We start from the raw sequence: 22,960 nt of genomic DNA, 5'->3' as shown, positions 1-22,960 counted from the left end.
AAGTTCTAGAACAAAACAAAACTTGATTTTCTTTTCTGAAGATGTGGTATATTGCTGGCTGTCCAGTCCAGAACAGAATCTCTGAGGTAACATATGTTTTTGCTTTGTCCTTTCTGGTAGCTTTGAGTATGACAGGTGTTCATTCTGAGACCCAGGTATCAAGAAATCATAGTCAAACATTGGAGAAATCTCATTAGTCTCACGATTGACTTCTATAAGTAACTAATAAACAGAGAGTTTGCACACTGGAAAGGATAAGGCCTTAGATCATAAGTATTAAACATTAAAGTTGAGCTTATTTTGCAAATGTTTTATATTTCCAATGTAATATATTTTCCAGCATGTATGCCACTATCAGATGGCACTGCGTATGTCAAATTCTATCATCACCATCATCAAGATATAATTGGCATCGGGAAGACTGTGTGCTTTTGAAATTTATTGAAATACCTTGATCAGGAGAATGTGACTTACGAAATTTACCTGCTTGAGATTGCTGTGTTTCAGACTTGGGTTTGGAAATTCGATGAGAATAATCCCTCTGCTGAATGGATTTTGAAATGAGATATTTAATCAATATTTTGGACTTCAATCAAGATGTAATTATTCAATATTAATATTAAAAAACATTTACCTCTGGGTGTGGACATTTTTCAGCCCAAACTGAAAGAGAAAGAATGTAGAGTCATTCTCATGCACAATGAGATCACCAAAACTACCTTTATGTAGGCTTCAGATGGCAGTGAGATTTCATTCCCTTCTTTCATAATAAACTCCTATTATTTTACTGCTTAGGACAAAAACTGACACAAATATACTGAAACTTAGCAAAGCAACTTAAAGATTCAGTGCAAGAGCCATCAAAATTCCAATATAATTTGTCAGAAAAATTGAAAAAAAACAAAACAAAACAAAAAACCAACCACAACAGCATCAAAACACCTTTCAGATTCATGTGGAAATTCAAAAATAAAAATAAAAAGAATAAAAATAAAACAAACAAAAGAATGGACAGACTCCACCAGCTCAGATTGGACCAAGAGGTGAGTCACTGTTCTCCTAGGCACAGTTACAGGCCAGCAGGCAATACTCCTGCAGGCAGGTCTGATTACCACCACCCCATCAGATCCTTTAATCACAAGTCTTACTACTCTGGCCCTCTAAATCTACCCACTGCACCAAGACTGCAGCTGCCCCGTGAGACACAGACTCTGCTAGGTCCAATTGAACCAAGAGGTGAGTCACCATTCTTCCAGCAGGTCACCCCAGCCTCCAGGCCTTAGGCCCAGGGGCACAACCCATGCCCCCATTCCCTCTCCATTGCAGCCCCAATTGCAGACCAGTTGGAGAGTTTCCTGCAGGCAACTGACAACCTGACAACCTCCACTTCACATATGACCCTGTTATCTACAAGTCCCACTTGCTCCCCCAAATCCACCCATCCCCCAAGACCATAGCTGTTCCCTGAGACACAGACTTAGCTGGCTCCCCCTGGACCAAGAGGTGACTCACCATATTCCCAGCTGGTCACCCTGCTTCAGAGGCACAACCCAAGCCCCCTTCCCCCACCCATTGCAGCCCCAGCTGCCAGCCAGCAGGCAGGACTCCTGTGGTGAGGTAACCCAGGCTCAGAAAGACAAACATGATATTTAATCACTCATCAGTGGATACCAGATGTAAAGAGAAAAATAATCAGACTACAACTCACAGCTCCAAAGAAGCTAGGAAACAAGGAGCCTAAGAGGGACACATGGATTGCCATGGGAAGGAGAAACAGAGGAGATCTCCATGAGTAGTGGGGATGGGGGGCAATAAAGGGCATGGGATGGAGGATGAGAATATGAGGAGATAATAGGATGGTTGAGCTGGGGGAGGGACAGAGTGGGAGAGCAATGAAAGAGATATCTTGTTAGAGGGAGACATTATGAGGTAAGGGAGAAACCTGTTGCTAGGGAAATTTCCAGGAATCCACAAGGATGACCCCAGATTAGAAGACTGGCAATAGTGAAGAGGGTGCCTGAACTGGCCTACCCTGGTATTCAGATTGGTGAATTCCCTAACTGTCATCATAGAGCCTTCATCCAGTAACTGATGGAAGCAGATGCAGAGATCCACAACCAAGCACCAGGCTGAGCTTGGGGAGTCCAGTTGAAGAGAGGGAAGGGGATTATATGAGCAAGGGGGCAGGGTCAAGATTATGATAGGGAAATCTACAGAGACAACTAATCCATGTTTGTAGGAACTCAGGAACTTTAGACCAACAGCTGTGGAACCAGCATGGGACTGGACTAGGCCCTCTGCATATGGGAGACAGTTGTGTAGCTTGGTCTGTTTGAAGGCCCCCCAGTAGTGGGATCAGGATCTATACCTGGTGCATGTGCTGGCAATCTGGAGCCCATTACCTATAGTGGGATGCCTTGCTCAGCCTTGCTGCAGTGTGGAGGTGCTTGATCCTGCCTAACTGAATGTACCAGGATTTACTGACTCCCCATAGGAGACCTAACACTTTTGGAGGAGAGGTTGGGGGTATGCTGGAGGGGAGTGGGAAGAGGGATGAGAGGGGGATTTGTGCTTGGTATGTAAAATAAAATTTTAAATAAAAAGAACAAAATAATGAAAGACTTAACATTGAATAGAGATAAAAGGATACTTAATATGAAAAGAGGATGGAGAAATCACTATCTTAGAGTTCATGTTTTGTTACAGAGTTAGACTAATAAAACAGCATGATTCTAGCATCACAATAGACATGTTATCAATGAAATCAAATTGAACACCAAATGGAGGTCCACACACATGATTTTTCATATAGAAACCAGAAATACACACTGGGTAAAAAACATCTTCCAACATGATAGTGAACTAATCTTGATTGCTGCATGGAGAAAACTGCACATAGATCTGTATTTACTACCATAAATAAAAACATAATTCCAAATGAATCAAGGATCTCTAAATAAGACCAGAGACACTGAATGTAACAGTAGAGAAAGTGTGTGATAGGCTTGAACTCATTGGTACAGGAAAAGACTTTCTGAATAGGACACCTGTAGCACAGGCACTAAGATCCACATTTAATAAATGGGACCACATGAAGCTAAAAGCTTCTTTATGGCAAGATATGTATATCAGTGTTGAGCTTTTAAATAATCACTCCACCATATGATAGTGTTATTGAAATAAATTATAGATATGAATTCTAAATATATTTCCTATTTCTTGTTACTAAGTTACAGTAGTGTACTACAGATGAAGGTAAGATATACATTATAAGTTCTAGAACAAAACAAAACTTGATTTTCTTTTCTGAAGATGTGGTATATTGCTGGCTGTCCAGTCCAGAACAGAATCTCTGAGGTAACATATGTTTTTGCTTTGTCCTTTCTGGTAGCTTTGAGTATGACAGGTGTTCATTCTGAGACCCAGGTATCAAGAAATCATAGTCAAACATTGGAGAAATCTCATTAGTCTCACGATTGACTTCTATAAGTAACTAATAAACAGAGAGTTTGCACACTGGAAAGGATAAGGCCTTAGATCATAAGTATTAAACATTAAAGTTGAGCTTATTTTGCAAATGTTTTATATTTCCAATGTAATATATTTTCCAGCATGTATGCCACTATCAGATGGCACTGCGTATGTCAAATTCTATCATCACCATCATCAAGATATAATTGGCATCGGGAAGACTGTGTGCTTTTGAAATTTATTGAAATACCTTGATCAGGAGAATGTGACTTACGAAATTTACCTGCTTGAGATTGCTGTGTTTCAGACTTGGGTTTGGAAATTCGATGAGAATAATCCCTCTGCTGAATGGATTTTGAAATGAGATATTTAATCAATATTTTGGACTTCAATCAAGATGTAATTATTCAATATTAATATTAAAAAACATTTACCTCTGGGTGTGGACATTTTTCAGCCCAAACTGAAAGAGAAAGAATGTAGAGTCATTCTCATGCACAATGAGATCACCAAAACTACCTTTATGTAGGCTTCAGATGGCAGTGAGATTTCATTCCCTTCTTTCATAATAAACTCCTATTATTTTACTGCTTAGGACAAAAACTGACACAAATATACTGAAACTTAGCAAAGCAACTTAAAGATTCAGTGCAAGAGCCATCAAAATTCCAATATAATTTGTCAGAAAAATTGAAAAAAAACAAAACAAAACAAAAAACCAACCACAACAGCATCAAAACACCTTTCAGATTCATGTGGAAATTCAAAAATAAAAATAAAAAGAATAAAAATAAAACAAACAAAAGAATGGACAGACTCCACCAGCTCAGATTGGACCAAGAGGTGAGTCACTGTTCTCCTAGGCACAGTTACAGGCCAGCAGGCAATACTCCTGCAGGCAGGTCTGATTACCACCACCCCATCAGATCCTTTAATCACAAGTCTTACTACTCTGGCCCTCTAAATCTACCCACTGCACCAAGACTGCAGCTGCCCCGTGAGACACAGACTCTGCTAGGTCCAATTGAACCAAGAGGTGAGTCACCATTCTTCCAGCAGGTCACCCCAGCCTCCAGGCCTTAGGCCCAGGGGCACAACCCATGCCCCCATTCCCTCTCCATTGCAGCCCCAATTGCAGACCAGTTGGAGAGTTTCCTGCAGGCAACTGACAACCTGACAACCTCCACTTCACATATGACCCTGTTATCTACAAGTCCCACTTGCTCCCCCAAATCCACCCATCCCCCAAGACCATAGCTGTTCCCTGAGACACAGACTTAGCTGGCTCCCCCTGGACCAAGAGGTGACTCACCATATTCCCAGCTGGTCACCCTGCTTCAGAGGCACAACCCAAGCCCCCTTCCCCCACCCATTGCAGCCCCAGCTGCCAGCCAGCAGGCAGGACTCCTGTGGTGAGGTAACCCAGGCTCAGAAAGACAAACATGATATTTAATCACTCATCAGTGGATACCAGATGTAAAGAGAAAAATAATCAGACTACAACTCACAGCTCCAAAGAAGCTAGGAAACAAGGAGCCTAAGAGGGACACATGGATTGCCATGGGAAGGAGAAACAGAGGAGATCTCCATGAGTAGTGGGGATGGGGGGCAATAAAGGGCATGGGATGGAGGATGAGAATATGAGGAGATAATAGGATGGTTGAGCTGGGGGAGGGACAGAGTGGGAGAGCAATGAAAGAGATATCTTGTTAGAGGGAGACATTATGAGGTAAGAGAGAAACCTGTTGCTAGGGAAATTTCCAGGAATCCACAAGGATGACCCCAGATTAGAAGACTGGCAATAGTGAAGAGGGTGCCTGAACTGGCCTACCCTGGTATTCAGATTGGTGAATTCCCTAACTGTCATCATAGAGCCTTCATCCAGTAACTGATGGAAGCAGATGCAGAGATCCACAACCAAGCACCAGGCTGAGCTTGGGGAGTCCAGTTGAAGAGAGGGAAGGGGATTATATGAGCAAGGGGGCAGGGTCAAGATTATGATAGGGAAATCTACAGAGACAACTAATCCATGTTTGTAGGAACTCAGGAACTTTAGACCAACAGCTGTGGAACCAGCATGGGACTGGACTAGGCCCTCTGCATATGGGAGACAGTTGTGTAGCTTGGTCTGTTTGAAGGCCCCCCAGTAGTGGGATCAGGATCTATACCTGGTGCATGTGCTGGCAATCTGGAGCCCATTACCTATAGTGGGATGCCTTGCTCAGCCTTGCTGCAGTGTGGAGGTGCTTGATCCTGCCTAACTGAATGTACCAGGATTTACTGACTCCCCATAGGAGACCTAACACTTTTGGAGGAGAGGTTGGGGGTATGCTGGAGGGGAGTGGGAAGAGCGATGAGAGGGGGATTTGTGCTTGGTATGTAAAATAAAATTTTAAATAAAAAGAACAAAATAATGAAAGACTTAACATTGAATAGAGATAAAAGGATACTTAATATGAAAAGAGGATGGAGAAATCACTATCTTAGAGTTCATGTTTTGTTACAGAGTTAGACTAATAAAACAGCATGATTCTAGCATCACAATAGACATGTTATCAATGAAATCAAATTGAACACCAAATGGAGGTCCACACACATGATTTTTCATATAGAAACCAGAAATACACACTGGGTAAAAAACATCTTCCAACATGATAGTGAAATAATCTTGATTGCTGCATGGAGAAAACTGCACATAGATCTGTATTTACTACCATAAATAAAGACTTAATTCCAAATGAATCAAGGATCTCTAAATAAGACCAGAGACACTGAATGTAACAGTAGAGAAAGTGTGTGATAGGCTTGAACTCATTGGTACAGGAAAAGACTTTTTGAATAGGACACCTGTAGCACAGGCACTAAGACCCACACTTAATAAATGGGACCACATGAAGCTGAAAGTTTCCTATGGCAAGATATCTATGTAAGTTTTGGCATTGTCAATGACTGCTCCACTATATGATAGTGTATGCTGTGCTATTGAAATAGATTGTAAGTAAGAATTCTAAATGCATTTCCTATTCCTTGTAATTAAATTACAGTGCACTATGAGTGAAGTGAAGCAGTGCACTATGAATTATAGAGCAACACAAAAATTGATTTTCTTTTCTGAAGATATTGTACATTGCTGTTTGTCCAGTCCAGATCAGAATCTCTGAGCTCAAATAAGTTTCTACCTTGTCCTTACAGATAGCTATGTGTGTAGGTGCACATTCTGAGATCCATCAAGAAATTATGGTCACACATTGGGGAAGTATCATTAGTCTCATGATTGACTTCTATAAGTCACTAATAAACAGAGATTGCACACTGGAAATGATAAGGCAGTCGAACATGAGTATTAGACATTGAAGCTGAGCTGACATTTCTAAATGTTTTATATTGTCAATGTAATAATTTTGAAGCATGTATGCCACTAGTGAGTTGGCATTGCTTATGACAAAACCTTCCAACATTATAGTCGAGATATAATTGGCATCGGGAAGACTGTGTGCATTTGAAATGTATTAGAATAAATTGATCAGAAGAAAGTGACTTAACAAAATTTACCTGTTTGAGATTGCTGTGTTTCAGGCATGGGTCTGGAGGCTAGATGACAATAATCCCTCAGCTATTTTGAAAAGAGATATTTAATCAATATTTTGGATTTCAACAATATATAATTATTCAATATAAATATTAAAAGTCACTTACCTCTGGATGTGGACATTTTTCAGCCCAAACTGAAAGAAAAAGAAAGTACAGTCAATCTTATGCACAATGAGAATTCCAAACCTACCTTTATGAAGGCTTCAGAGGGCAATGAGTTCTATTCCCTTCTTTCAAAATAAACATCTATTATTTTACTGGTTAGGAAAGCAGCTGACAAATATACTGAAATATATCAAAAGAAATCTATAGATTCAATTTAATTCCATCAAAATTCAGAGAAATTTTAAAAATAACCACAATAGCATCAAAAAGCCTTTCATGTTCATATGGAAATACAAAAAAGTCTTGGATATATTTAAGAAGATTCTCAATACTAAAATAGGCTGGAGAAATCACTATTTCAGATGATATGTTTTGTTACAGAGCTAGAGTAATAAAAATATCATGGTTCTATCATCAAAATAGACATGTTGATCAATGAAATCAAATTAATGTCAAAACACCTATGAATACCTGATTTTTCACAAAGAAAGTAGAAATACACACTGGATAAAAATAGCCTCCATACATGGAAATTACCAAACTTCATGGATACATGAAGAAGAATACACATAGGAGTATTTATTACCCTGAACAAAACTTAACTCCAAATGGATCATGAATCTCTAAATAAGACTAGATACCCTGAATATGACAGAAGAAAAATTTTTAACAGGCTTGAACTCACTGGCATAGGAAACAGAACACCTGTAGCACAGCACTAAGACCCAAACTTAGTAAATGGGACCACATGAAACTGAAAGCTTCTTTATGGCAAAGGACACCATCATCAGGCTACATAATAGGAAAAGAACTTAATCATTTAAACCTCTAACGTACAGTTAGTATCTAAAATAAATAAAGAAGAAAAAATTGGACTCCCAGGAAACAAATAACCCAATGACAATGGTGTTTGGGAATACAAAGACAATTTTTAAAGATAAAACACAAACTACTGACAAACTTTTAAAGAAATGCTCATCATTTTTATTTATCAGAAGAATGCAAACCAAAAGTACTTTGAGATTTCATTTTACTCCTGTCTAAAGGGCGAAGTTCAATTAAGCAAATGACAACTCATGCTTGTGAGGATATGACGAAAATGGAACACTTGCTCATTACTGATGAGAATGTAAACTTTTACAGCCATTATGGAAATGACTCTGGCATTTTCTCAGGAAGCTGGCTACTAATTCTTCTCTAAATTCACCTATACACCTATCTGGCATATACTCAAAGGACTCTATATCCTACTACATAAATATCTGCTCATACATGCTCATTATTGGCTATTTACAATAGCCAGATTTAGGAACAGTCTAGATGTCCTTTAACTGACAAATATATAATGAAAATGTGGTGAACTTACACGATGGGGTGTTTTGCTTCTATCAAAAAAGGAAATTTACATATAAATGTATGAAGCTAGAAAAAATCACCACGAATGAGGAGACCCAGATCCAAAAGTCAAATACTGTATAATTTCCCTTATATGTGAGTGTTAGCATTTAAGTCTTCAACATGTGTGCTAAAATCCATATAACCACAGAGACTCTGCATCAAGTAAGGGATTGCTTGTGAGGATCATTCAAGTAAAGGGAAATAGAATATATAATTGTAGAGAGACAGTGGGGGGAAGGGCGATGCAAGTGAGAGGTTAGGGTAGGAATATGGGGATGACCAATTTACTAACATCCACGTGAAAAACCGTATGGAAACATACTACTGTAGAAGATTTCTAAATACATAAGCATATAAAATAAATACAAATGGAGTCTCCAAATAAGAGAGGAGATAAACCCCCAATTAGACATCTTTTGCTAAACATGAAACCTTTAGTTATACCTTGTTGAGTCAATGGACAAATGGGGCACCTTAGGTATCTCAGGTAGAAGAAAACTCAGAGATCTTTCTGGGACTATCTCAATTTTACACATCGCTCATGCTTATTAACATATGGGACTTATTACCACTTTTGTTGTCTTTTATTTAAGTGTAAATTTATTCAGTGATTTCTTTCGGTAGCATAACATACCAGCATTTGTCTTACATAAAGTCTTTTCATGATGACTCTTACCTTCAATTATTTCATTTTCTTCTGGACCATTTCCTATGCTGGATGACTGGGCAGCTTTCTGCAGTGGATTAGGATAAAACACACTCTGTCACATGATATTAGTAGTGTAATTCCAAAAGGTCTTATTTTCTATTTCTGAACATATCATGATATTTGACTTTAAGGAAATTGTTCATGAGAATATATGCAGTATATATCAAAAACCATGGTATTTGAATGGAGAATCTTATATACACAGTCAAGTTTAAGCCTTTCATTTCCCAATTATATACAAGAAATATAGAGTAGAGGAAAAACATCCACAGACATAGTAATGCCTGATGTGCATGTATCAATAAAAGTAATCATTTTATATTATAATGCATGAAACTAATTTGTTCTTATTAGTAAAGTTGGAGGATGTTAATGAGACAAATGTTCACATCTTTAGTAGGGCCATTCCTCTAGGACACGATTAACATTAATTATGAGGTGTTGTACAATGACATTATTTGTGTGGTTAGGCTTGATAGGAGGTATGTATTATGTTAAAAACATTGATATTGTATCATGCTGATTGTGTAGTGAAGAAGGCAGAATGGGCTCAATTTCGGTAAAAGTGAACAAACAAAACTGACATATTTTGTTAATTTCTTATACATGGTAATTCTGGATCAAAATGATTAGCAGACAAGTTTTTATTTCCTATGTTACCTTTAGACAATAACATTAGACCATTATGCAGTTTTTTAATATTTTACAAATGTTTCTCAATGAACAGAAATCTTCCCCAAACACCATTTCACAGTTTTTGCATGTTTAACAGAATAAACAAATCTTGCTTTCTCGTTCTTCAAGAATTTTAAAAGTTATGAGAATATGTTGTCCACTATTCTATATGTACAGTAATGCCATCCTATTTGACAGTTACTGAGTGGACACTCCCTCATCTTCTAAAACATGTTTGGCTTCATACTTTGATCTCTGATGACAAAATACCATTCTCACTCCTACCCTGTATTAACGACAATTTTGCCTAAATATCTCTCTCTACCATATGTTTTCTTTATGACAAAATGCACCTATCTGAACTAAAACAGTTGCTTTTTACTTGCTTGGTGTTCTATTACTATGGCATAGGCTTCCCTCTGAAATCTCAGTTCTTGATTTCTCAACATAGAGGAGATATTGACTATACAGATTTATGTGGGTTTAAAACATGAAAAATGTCTTCAGAACATACTCATACTTCAGTAAGTACCTAACATTGTATTATGTCTCTGAACAGATTGTGTGAAAGAGAAAGTATAGTGTCTTGAATCTATTTGAATTCTCTACATTAACTCAATTCCATATATATATATATATATATATATATATATATATATATATATATATATATATATTGATCATATTGGACAATAATGTGGAAATAATTAATTTCCTTCATTGAATTGAGCAAAATAATTGAGTTTTTCCTTCACAATTAGGTCTCTTTTATGGAATCAAAAATTCTTTCTGTTGGAAGATTAGTTGATTATATATCCATATGATCTTCTCAAATGAGGACCTTGAAATAACCCAATGACCATAAGGAAAAAATTTCTCCTTGACATAATTGAGTATAATCATCACATAACAAATTTAGTTTTTGCAGGAAGAATCAACTTTATTAAATAAGTCCATCTCTAAAGTCATAATTTTATATCGTCCACTATTTTAAATAGAGAGTCTATGGCTCTCCAGCCATGTAAAGAGCTTAACATAAAGCACAAGTAATAATCATATAATTATTTACTAAATTACATATAAAAGACAATGATTAGCTGTGTGACTGGATTCTAAGAATACCCTGTGTTTTATAATAGGTAAAAGACTTTCATTTCAATGTTAAATCATCATTGATGGACTGAATATAGTAGCCTGAAGTGTAGTTTCTTTTGGCCTATGGTAAGATCATCAAACCACACAGTATTAAGTGAGAAATTTAATTTTAAACAGTTACATACCAATTTTTGATAGTCTTCATTCTTATTACAAACATTTTCATTTTCCAGTTTTAAATCCGGTATTGTTTCTAATTCTAGTTCTTCTGACATATCTACATATTTGATTTAAAAAATAAATATAACAATTAGATACATAATTTTCTATGACAATAGATTGAAATACATTCACAATTAGAATTTAGAAAAAAATTTACTCTTATCAAATATTTCAATTAAATGTACTTTACAGATGAATATTCACATGCTTAGATAAATGCCCAAGTTGTAGAAATACCTGTATATCACTTGTATAGAAACTGCATGTTGCCAGCTTCAAGACATCCAAATACTTGACTAATTCACACACCTCTCATAAATGACCAAGCTCTCTAAAATCTACACTTTCAGATGTCATCGATGTTTCAGAACATTTATCATGTGCTTATACCCACAAGCACATTCAAAAAATGTACAAATTAAGGAAATTGGAAAAGGATTATGAAATAATTTTTTTTTTGGTTTTTCAAGACAGGGTTTCTCTGTGTAGCTTTGTGTCTTTCCTGGAACTCACTTGGTAGCCCAGGCTGGCCTCGAACTCACAGAGATCTGCCTGGCTCTGCCTCCCGAGTGCTGGGATTAAAGGCGTGCGCCACCAGTGCCCGGTTGAAATAATTGTTTTTTATTGAAACTAGCAAAATAGTTTTAGTTGTAAGGCCCTATTGCTCAAGACTCCACACTTTAGACACAGAATTTGGAGTAATTTAACTGGACCTGACATAGAAACCTGCTCTCATACTATGAGAACATGCTTTGCAAAGTGCCAAGGGAGATAAGCAATCAGTAATCCCACCAGCAGAAAATGGTACACCACCAAGATGTTGAAAAGCCTGGCAAGATAACGCTCATGGTAGGATAGCGATACTTTTATTTTTGGGGTAACCAACAGCTGTCCTATTGGTCTGGAGACCCACTCAATGAGAAATTCATTCCAAGTACTGGGTAACTAATCAAATATCCATGGATGGAGAAATCATAAACACTAGGAGTCATCAATTACTCCCATTTTCTCATAACAGTATACTTACTATGTTCTAAATATTGTTTTTTATAGTCACAGTTATACCCACAGAAGAATGTAGCTGACATTTTTCCTCAAAGAATTTACTTTTCACAGTACATAAAAGTATTACAGTATATACAATTAATCAAAATCCAAGGAGTGACCATAATATGCCCCAACTCCACTTATAAAGTCCTAAATCTAAGGATCAGAAAAAAATAGCAAGAATTGGGAAGATAGATTGTAAAATCAAAGTACCAGCACTCTTGAAGCTACACAGCATCTTCTATGCATGACTTAGATATTGCTACCATGAAATTTCAAAGGTATGATATCTGAAAAAACACCTGTATAAGGACAACACCAGATGAAATTCTACTGTGGGTGAAGTGAATCTCACAATGCACAACCCCTAGATGAAGATCTGTAGGCAATCAGTGGCTGATAAACAAAGATAAATCAGGTGATTTTCCAGAGATGAGCTCATCCTAGTAGGATAATAGGTTGTGCAATTCCAGTGATCAGTCCTAAACACATGTACATATAAGCAACACACTAAACAAATACATACAAGCATGCATACACTTATACACACACAGAAACACAAACACACATGCACACACACATGCACATACGTGCATAAACACACACAAATATAGTGTGTCTTTACTAATAGTATAGAAGAGAAGTCACACACAGAGTTACTAAGGACTTGAGCACAGGGAATGTTGTAGAAATAGCCAGAAACCTGAAAAAGATGTAAATATAGTAAACAAGCATGAAATTATCAAAAGTTAAATAAAATAAAAGGCAACTCTTTTACTGACGTTCTTATTTCAACCTTTGGATGAAAATTTTTCTTGTCTACCATTACATTTTTACTTTTGTTTGATTTAACATATATTACGTGGGTTATTTTATTTGGCTAAGGTATTTGTTGTCATGTTTTAAGCAAACCTCTCTGCCAAGTGATCTTACAAGTTAAGCATGTGCATTACCTTCTTGTTCTTCTACATGTTCATATTGTTTGGAAGCTATTGGTAAGTCATCCACACCACTTTTCAGACTATTCTCAGGAATATCTTGCTAAAATAATGAAAAATAATAATGAGAATATAGTTGAATTTCCTATTTTGAATTCAACTAAACTTAAAAATAGGATAGCATATTTTCATAGATAACATTTTGCATGCTCTTGAGATCAACCTATCTTTTCACCTCATACAGTCACATATGCTAAAATCAAGCTTTGAAGCAGAAATAGAAAAAGATCATCTGCAGAATTCAATAAGGAACTAAACTCATAATATGAAACTTATATTCCTCACTGAAAATTAAACAGTTAAAGAATACATTTAAGTACTAACTATTAATGTGCTTGCCATACCAAAGTATTTGATTTAAAAATCAATTCCTTGAGAAAATCAATTTAATATTATAGTAAGGCCCTTAGATTAGTATGAAAATACAGACTATGCCATGTGGAGAAGAACTGAAATATTTTAGAATCAGTTTTGCTTATGAAAAGAAGGATGTACAAAAATAGTTTTGTTAAAATCTTAGATATAGAGAAAATAGTTTCATAAAATTAAAAAGCAGTTAGTGATTCTTCTCTCTTTATACAATGCATGTAATTATTCAATGAAATCTCAAACTCTTTCACAGTAAAAAACAGGTATCGTTAGAGCATAACAAGCATTAACATGAAGGGAAGCATCAGAACATTCATTCGATGTCTGGAATGTTCCTGGTGCTTATTTATACTTGAAATAGTAGAGATGTCCTTATGCAATTACACACTCAGCATTGTTAGTCATTTAGTTGTAAGATAGGTAAGAAAATTTAAGGTTCACATAGATTCACTATTCTCTAAATGGCATAACACTAATAGTTATCACCTCATATTTAAGTCATATGAACTGGTAGTTTTAATTCAGAAAGATTCTGTGATGAAACATCAATGTCATTATGCCAGTTGAGGATTTTTAAGTCTTCAAATACTGTTGAAATATATGTTAGTCTGGTCTCAACATTCATAAAACACACAAAGAAAGGAATAAAAAAGCCTAATTGACTGTATGCTGAAATCCACATTTGAAGAATTTATGTATAGCTTATCACAATAAGACTCAAAGGACTGGGTATGTGGTTGAGTGGTAGAGAATTTGCCTTGCATTCATTAATTTCACAGTTGATGTAATAAATGAAAAAACAAAAAGGAAAACTAAAAAACACCAATCACAAATGATCTTGGACACCCAGAAACAGGAAGCCTAACCTCAGAGTGATTCTGGAGATTTAAATGAGCAATGAAACTACTGTATAGACATCCTTTAAAATTTGAAGTGTTACATATGATGCAAAGAATTTCAGTTTAATTTTCAACATTTTGAGTGCAAAAATAAGATGAAATTGAAATTTGGCCTTTAGCATTTGTTATCAAAGACCTTATTCTAGAACTTACTATAATTAGGGGGAAACATGTATACCTCAATTATATGAAGAGTATTTTCTTCCATTTTTGATTTAAAAATGTGCATGTACAATATATTTTGAACATACTTTCCCAACCAAAATACTCCCAGATTATTCCTCATCTACCTACCCCCCCCAAGTTTGTAATCTTTCTCTCTTAAATCTATCCCCAAATTGAAAATACAAACTTACAACCAATAAGACAAAAATGCCACAAGAGAACACATCAGCCCCCAACAATACCACAAACACAAAATTGAACACTGTTTCCTTTGTGTTGATCAACTTCCCCTGGTCATAGTGTCTGCTCAGGAGTGCCTTTGATATACCCAGTGATGCTTCAAGTAGAACACTGATTTTTCCTTTGCCAACAGCTATCAATTACAAATGGTGTCCTGGTTATGGATGGCAGCCTGTGTCTTCTGCCTCTTAGTGCTGGCAAACTTTCTTGTTGGAACTTGTGCAAATCATCTGTGTACTGGCATAGTCTCTGAGTTCATATGTGCATTGATCTTGGTCCTGCTGTGTCTGGAAGACAAAGTTTCCTTGACCTTATCCATAAGCACTGGCTCTTATAATCATTCTACTTTTTCTACATAAACACTGAGCCTTGTTGGAGGAGGTTTGATGAAGACATCCAATTTATGACTAGGTGGTCCAAAGTCTCTCACTCTGCATTTTGACCAGTTGATCTCTGTGCTGATTCCCATCTACTGCAAGAGAAAACTTCTGTAAGGAGGATTGGGAAAGGTATAGTGACATGTCTCTAGGACTAATTTTCTTGCTCATTTTCATTCAGAAGAAGAGTAGCATTGGGTTTGTCCATGGCCCATACCCTATATTGTCACATGTTATTGGCCCCTTTGGCAGTGTCAGGTTTGTATTCCATCTTATTCAGTCTTTAAGTCCAATGAAAAAGTCATTTGTTACTCCCATAATGTTTGTGCTACTATGGGACCAGCATATGCTTCAGACAGGTCACTGTTGTAGGTCACAGGGTTGTAGCTGGTGATATTGATGGTTACATTTCTCCTCTGGGAGCATGAGGTGTATCTTCTAGTACCATGAACATTAGTTAGAAGGTGTAAGGATTCTATTTGGGCACAAATGCAACTACTCTATGTTTGGTGATTTAATATGTGGTTCCTTCACCAATAGGGTCTTCCTATTTAGTTGTGGAGTGAGACTAAAGGCCTTAGCCATAGCCTGTTATGTTTGGATAATTCTATGTGCCTATAGCATCATCAACAAATGGTTCTGGTCAAACTGGATGGCTACATGCAGAAGAACTAAGTAGATCCATATCTATCACCCTGCATACATCTCAACTACAAATGGATCAAAGACTTCAACATAAGACCATAAACTCTGATTAAGATAGAAGAAAATGTCTGGAAAAGGCTTCAATTCCTTGTTATACTCAATGACTGACTTTCTGAACCAGATACCAATAACATGGGCATTAAAACTGAAACTAGCAAGTGTAACTTCATGAAGATGAAAAGCTTCTCCTTAGAAAAGAACAGCATCATGGAAAAAATTATGGCATGGAAAATAAATAAACCATTGTCAATTATACATCTGATAGGGGATTAGCATCTAAACCACAAAGAACTAATAAACTGAATATCAAGAAAACAAATAACATGTTCTAAAAAATGGGGTATACAACTAAGCAGAGATACACAAATGCCTGAGAAACACTTCAATAAATGTTCAACATCCTTAGTCATCAATGTAAATGTAAATCAATGCCCCTCTGAGATTTCATTTTACCTAAGTCAAAATGGCCAAGATCAATAAAACAAATGACAGCTCAGCTTGGGAGTATGCAAGGAAAGGGAAACACTTGTTCCTTCCTGAAGAAAGTGCAAACTTATTCTTGGATATGAAGAGCCTTCAAACATTCTTTTTCTACCTCATTATATATTGGCAGCCTGAGACAGAACTCATTAGGAACATCCTTGAACTCTTGGAAAGTTCAACCTGCCTCTGTCATCTGAATTTTAGGATAAAGACTGTGCCATGATGACTGGATCCAATATTTTATGAGAATGAATAATGCAAAGCTATTATTATACTAATTTTGAGAGAAAGATTTTGTATTTCTACATTTTAATCACTTTAAATAATACTTTTTTTCTAGATAAAGTACCAAAATTCTGTGGGATGGTCTTTCTGTATGCTGTGAATATATGTTGCTCCCATGGGTTAATAAATAATGCTGCATTGGGCTATGGCAGGGCAGGATGGAGCCAGGCAGGAAAACCAAGAGAGATAGAGGAAGAAGAAGGGTAGAGTCAGGGAAGATGCTGCAAGCTGTCAGGGGGAGCATGATGTAATAAAATACAGGTAAAGCCACGAGGCACATAGACTAATAGAAATGGGTTAATTTAAGATATAATAGCTAGCTAGCAATAAGCCTGAGCCATATATCAAACAGTTTATAATTAATGTAAACCTCTGTGTGTTTATTTGGGACCAAGTGGCTGCAGGACACAGGAAAACTTCCATCTACACCAGACTTGAAAAAAATGTTTTCAAAAGTTAGTGTTATGAGTAAAAGTGGTTTTTTTTGTATTTTTATTATTAAGAAATTTTCTATTCATGTTACATAATAACCATAGATTCCCCTATCCTCCCTCCTTGTACCCTCAGCCTTCATCCCCAACCCACCCCCCATTCTCACCTCCTCCAAGGCAAGGTCTCCCATGGGGTCTCAGCAGAGCCTGGTACATTTGGTTGAGGCAGGCTCAAGCCCCTCCCTCATGCACCAAGGCTGCTCAGGGTGTCCCACCATAGGCACTGGGCTCCAAAAAACACACTCACACACCAGGGACAGATCCAGTTTCACTGCTTGGGGGTCCCCTAACCGCTTCAAGGCAAACAACTGTCTCGCCTATCCAGAGGGCCTAGTCCAGTCCCATGGAGGCTCAACAACTATTGGTCCACACTTCATGTATTTCCACTAGATTGGCTGGCTCTCTCTATACATTTTCCCATCATGATCTCAATGTCCCTTGCTCATAGAATTCCTCCTCTCTCTTATCAATTGAACTGCTGGAGCTTGGCCTGGTGCTCAGCCATGGATCTCTGCATCTGCTTCCATCAGTTACTGGATGAAGGCTCTATGATGACAGTTACAGTATTCACTAATCTGATTACCAGAGTAGGCCAGATCAGGCACACTCTCGACTATTGCTAGTAGTCTAAGGTGGGATCATCCTTTTGGATTCCTGGGAACTTCCCTAGCACTCTGTTTCTCCCTGTTCCCATGATGTCTTCATTCATCATGGTATCTCTTTCCTTGCTATCCCACTCTGTCCCTGTTCCAGCTCAAACTTCCCATTGCCTTGTGTTCTCATCCCCCATTCCTTGTCCTCCATGACTCCCCCTCACCCTCAGTTTGCTCATGTTGATCTCATCTATTCTCCTTCACTGTTTGTTCTATGAGTCCCTCTTAGGGTCTTCCTTGTTAGCCAGCTTCTCTAGAGTTGTGGGTTGTAGTCTGGTTATTCTTTGCTTTACATCTAGTATCCATGTATGAGTGAGTACATACCATACTTTTCCTCCTGAGTCTGGGTTTTCATTCATTTGCCTGCACATTTTATAATATCATTATTTTTTACTGCTGACTAGTACTCCATTGTGTGTATGTGCCACATTTTCTTTATCCATTCTTCATCTGAGGGGCACCTAGATTGTTTCCAGTTTCTGGCTATTACGAATAATGATGCCATGAACATAGTTGAGCTTGTGTACTTGTGGTATGATAAGCATTCCTTGGGTATCTACCCAAGAGTGGTATAGCTGGGTATTGAGGAAGATTGACTCCCAATTTTCTGAGAAACCGCCATACTGATTTCCAAAGTTGCTGTACCAGTTTGCACTCCCACCAACAGTGGAGGAAGGAGTGTTCCCCTTGCTCCACATCCTCTCCAACATAAGCTGTCTTCAGTGTTTTTGATCATAGCCATTCTGACAGGTGTAAGATGGTATCTCAGAGTCATTTTGATTTGCATTTCCCTGATGGCTAAGGATGTTGAGTAATTCCTTAGATGTCCTTTGGCCATTTGAGATTCTTCTTTTGAGAATTCTCTGTTTAGCCCTGTAGCCCATTTTTAATTGGATTGTTTGGAATTTTGATGTCTAGCTTATTGAATTCTTTTATATATTTTGGAGATCAGCCCTCTGTCAGATGTCAGGTGGGGTTGGTAAAGATCTTTTCCCATTCTGTAGGCTGTTGTTTTGTCTTATTGGCTGTGTCCTTTCCCCTACAAAAGCTTCTCAGTTTCAGGAAGTCCCAATTATTAATTGTTTCTCTCAGTGTCTGTGCTATTGGTGTTATATTTAGTAAGTGGTCTCCTGTGCCAATGCATGCTAGGCTACTTCCTACTTTTTCTTCTCAAGATCAGTGTAACTGGATTTATGTTGAGGTCTTGGATCCACTTGGACTTGAGTTCAGTGCATGGCGACAGATACGGATCTATATGCAATCTTCTGCATGTTGACATCCAGTTAACATGTAGTTGACAGCCAGTTAACAGTTTTTAAAAGTTAGTATCATGAGTAAAAGATTTTTTCAAAGGTACATTAAAAACTAATGATAATTTCTGAGCCCTTCAATACATGGGTTGGAAATGTAAGCTATTGATAAGATACCTTAAATAACATAATGAATAGGTTAGTCTACATATTTAGAGAAGCCTGAAAATTATGTAAGTCATGCTATAAAAATAAAAATAAAACAACTAATGTTTATTTGTCCAAATATTCCCAAATTTCAAATTCCCTCCAATGTGGTAAAACTATACAAACTAATTTTTCTGTGATTATTTATTTCTTATCTCATTTTTGGCTTTCAGAACCTTAAAATATTTATTATGTTTTGGTATTTTTCACCACCAATATAGTAATATTTTCATAATTTTATAAAAAAAATTCTAGCCAATTTTTCATCTAAAGTGATGACATTTTGACAACTGCTATATTATACCATTTTAAACTCCACAAAGAAGAAATTCAGCACAAGAATTTACCTCAAGAAGGCATTGATTACCTGAGTTTTCAAATTAGCTGTGTCCTCCATTCTTGCACACACAGACGTCAGTGACTTGGATTCAAAGTGATATCTTTGAAGCAAAACACACAACAAATAAGTGAGTAGTGGACAAAAGCATTTGTCCTGAATGTTTAGTTATTTGAATAGCAAATGGTGTTTCTATTGTTATTAGACAACTGTTTTATAAAATTTGTTCAGCTGTTAATTTCTGTCTCCACTTCTCCTAATCTCTGCACTTGTCAAGAAAGAGTTACACATAGTTCCACATCAAATAGTGTCAGTCAATGTATTTGTGGAACCTGAAAATCATTTGTTTTGAAAACTGTCCTGATGATTGAACGCAAATTACAATTAATTGCTCACATACTCTTTAACCATTAATTTAAATAAAGGTAATAGCCCCAAATAAAGCAAAGCAATAGTGACCTCGTTCTACTCTATTAATAAAGCACAAAACTGTATAACTACTAAATGGCAACCTTCATTCTTGAGCATGGAAAATACCCATTGAAAGGAAACCATCACATCCATTCATTGTAAAATAACTAATGAAGTCATGAAACAAATGTGAAATCCTTGAACATTAAAGTTATAAGTGAACAAACAAATGTGCACATTGAGATTTGAAATCCTTTTATCATGGGTGTTCAAACATTAAAATATAATAATTCAGTTGTGCTTCCTACTTGGTGCAGGCTGATTCAAAAACTACCAAGCACTTAAAAACCTTCATATGTGCTCGGTTGATGGCAGAGACTTCTGGAAAAGCAGATCCCTGGGACTTTTGCCTCTGTTTCCCTCTATGTTCTCTAGATGTCTTCCTTATATAGGATACCACTCCTCGTTCCCTCTTTTGCAGTCTTCAGTGATGCTCTCTGGCCTTTAAATATTCATCCCAGGAAGGTGCAGATTCCTGAAAGTACAGGCTCAAAGAACCTGAAAGACAGCTAGTTCCCTGGTTCAGGCATATAAGCTAAATGGAGGGTCAGCAACACACATCCCAAGCCTAGGCATGTTATAAAATTCTATGATTATGTTCTGCAATTCCAATCTGAAAAGGACAGGAATTTGGCAAAGGTAACAGGAAAAGAAGCAGTGGCAGTGGATCATAGATATTTTTCATTCAGATTTCATTTCAGCCCTTGGTGCTGAACATTCTCTAGCCCACCCTCTGTGATACCACATTCCCTGTTTTCTATAAAGACTTCAGGTTTCTCAAGAAAGTTTCAACAGAAGAATTTATTTGTCATTTCTATCAATTAAGCACAAAAGGTAATATAGTTTCCAAATTACATTCAACCCTATCCATTCCCAGATGATTTTCACCATCCTGTGTCTATGTAATTAACTTTATTGTCTTTAAAAAACTAATCACGAGGCCAAACTCTTAGTCCTATTGACCTCCATGATTTTACTTTCAAAATTGCCCTTCCCCTGTTAAAGTCATTCAAATCATCCACCACTATGCTACTTTTAATGCCATTCTTGGAACACTTGACTCATTCCCATATTTTCCTACAGGAATTCTCAATCAAATACTGGTCAGTAATGACTGGTCTTTTAGTGAAGGAACTAAAAGACCTAAATTGGGCCATTTGTATTTCCACCTCCGTAGAATACTGTGTTTTAGTTTTGGCTTCTCCCTCAGAGCAAGTGTTTATGTATAATGTTGGATCTAGTTTTCTGTGCTCAGGATACTTTTATTAGTTTTCAAAATCCCTTACAAACTACAAATTTTTCATATCTGAAATTTTCTAATAAAACAAGAAGGAGTACCTGGCAGTCAAAAATTCTAAACTATAGGTCAAGAAACATGAGGAAAAATAAATGTACAGTAAAAATTTCAAAATGCTTAGTGTCTTGGGGGAAACAAAGACTTGATAAAACGAGGGAAAAAAATCCTCTTGTGACCAGGCAGTCTAGTAGTTTGAAGAGAAAACAAAACTGAGTATAAGTTCATAATGTCCCTTAAATAGATGCTCAATTGTAACAGCATAACATGGTGTATGTGCACATGGACTACCATTCCAATAATGTAATTCCAAGCCTTCTGTCATCTTGCTCATTTCAAACCTATGGCACTACAGACACAATTAAGAGAGGATCCCCCTCCAATCTTGATAGCAATGTAGTATCTAAGAACAACTTTCAAAAAGAAAAACTATGGAGTTATAGATAGGTTTCTCAGGAAAACTCTAATCCAGAGTTGACACATAAGGAAAACTGGCTTTCTACATGAGATCATCTCAATGTAGTCACAGGAACAAGAGAATGAAGAGGCTGACAGTTCAGTCAAGAGCTGGCAACTTGTTACCTATGGGATTATAGAATTAATCAAACTCTCTGCATGACCTTTGCTAAAGTAGTAAGACACTTAGTCACAAGGACATAAAAGCTTTAAAACATATGATTATATTAATGCATCATGGACACTAAATAAATCAGATGGAATCAGTGAAGAACACAATATTCAATAAACATTAGTTCTTTTCCCTGGTTCTAATTATAAGTTAACATTCATATTCAAAGACCTTAAAATCTTACCCTGATGAAACGACATCTTCAGGCTCATTTCCTATAATTGAATGAATAGTAAACATATTTCAGTCGATTATATTAGTCTATAAAATATCATAGGGTAAATCTTCTAGAGTAAAAAATCTTCTAGGATAAATAATAACTATGGTACTGGAATATAACAAATGCATCAGGAAATCACCTTCTTTGGATTTATTGAATAAAACAATGAAAGAAATTATCAGCATTTGATACCTCAAAGTAGGTGACCATGTATACTCACAACAATTCCAACTTACGGCAAATAGTGCCATTGCCAGAATCAGTGCCTATCATAAATAAATAGCAAAGAGAGTAGTTTTCTGGAAGAATGGTACCAGGATCAATTTCAAGAGAGTATAAATATTTTGTTATAACACAACAAATATTCCCCAGATACACGGCTGCAATCCTTCAGGTAAGAATGAAACAACCTATCAGAGAGAACCTGAAGCAATGATCATTGTACTTATCAATCTCTCCTAAAATTATGGAAACCTATCAGGACAATGTTTCTCATAAAGACTTGCATGGAATTAGAAAAGAGAGGTAAGGTGAAATCAATGCTGCCCACCCTCCCTATCTCCTCTGTGGTTAGG

At 36.8% G+C, this 22,960-nt stretch overlaps 1 protein-coding gene across 1 annotated transcript in view; it reads right to left on the bottom strand.

Moving 5' to 3' along the window:
• Positions 1–22,960, bottom strand: part of LOC143269231 (uncharacterized) — a 68,220-nt gene that overhangs the window by 24,616 nt on the left and 20,644 nt on the right. The window contains exons 7-17 of the mRNA XM_076554291.1: positions 22,350–22,380; positions 19,803–19,875; positions 13,267–13,354; positions 11,230–11,312; positions 9,242–9,299; positions 7,168–7,196; positions 7,024–7,084; positions 3,906–3,934; positions 3,755–3,815; positions 635–663; positions 484–544 (exon numbers count right to left, since the gene is read on the bottom strand). Of these exons, the coding sequence (XP_076410406.1) occupies positions 484–544; positions 635–663; positions 3,755–3,815; positions 3,906–3,934; positions 7,024–7,084; positions 7,168–7,196; positions 9,242–9,299; positions 11,230–11,312; positions 13,267–13,354; positions 19,803–19,875; positions 22,350–22,380 (603 nt within the window). The remainder of the gene's footprint in view (positions 1–483; positions 545–634; positions 664–3,754; positions 3,816–3,905; positions 3,935–7,023; positions 7,085–7,167; positions 7,197–9,241; positions 9,300–11,229; positions 11,313–13,266; positions 13,355–19,802; positions 19,876–22,349; positions 22,381–22,960) is intronic.

This window comes from Peromyscus maniculatus, chromosome 18, assembly GCF_049852395.1.
Source record: "Peromyscus maniculatus bairdii isolate BWxNUB_F1_BW_parent chromosome 18, HU_Pman_BW_mat_3.1, whole genome shotgun sequence".
Classification (NCBI taxonomy): Eukaryota; Metazoa; Chordata; class Mammalia; order Rodentia; family Cricetidae; genus Peromyscus; species Peromyscus maniculatus.
Note: the sequence above shows the minus strand (reverse complement) of the source record. Positions and strands in the feature narration are given on the sequence as shown.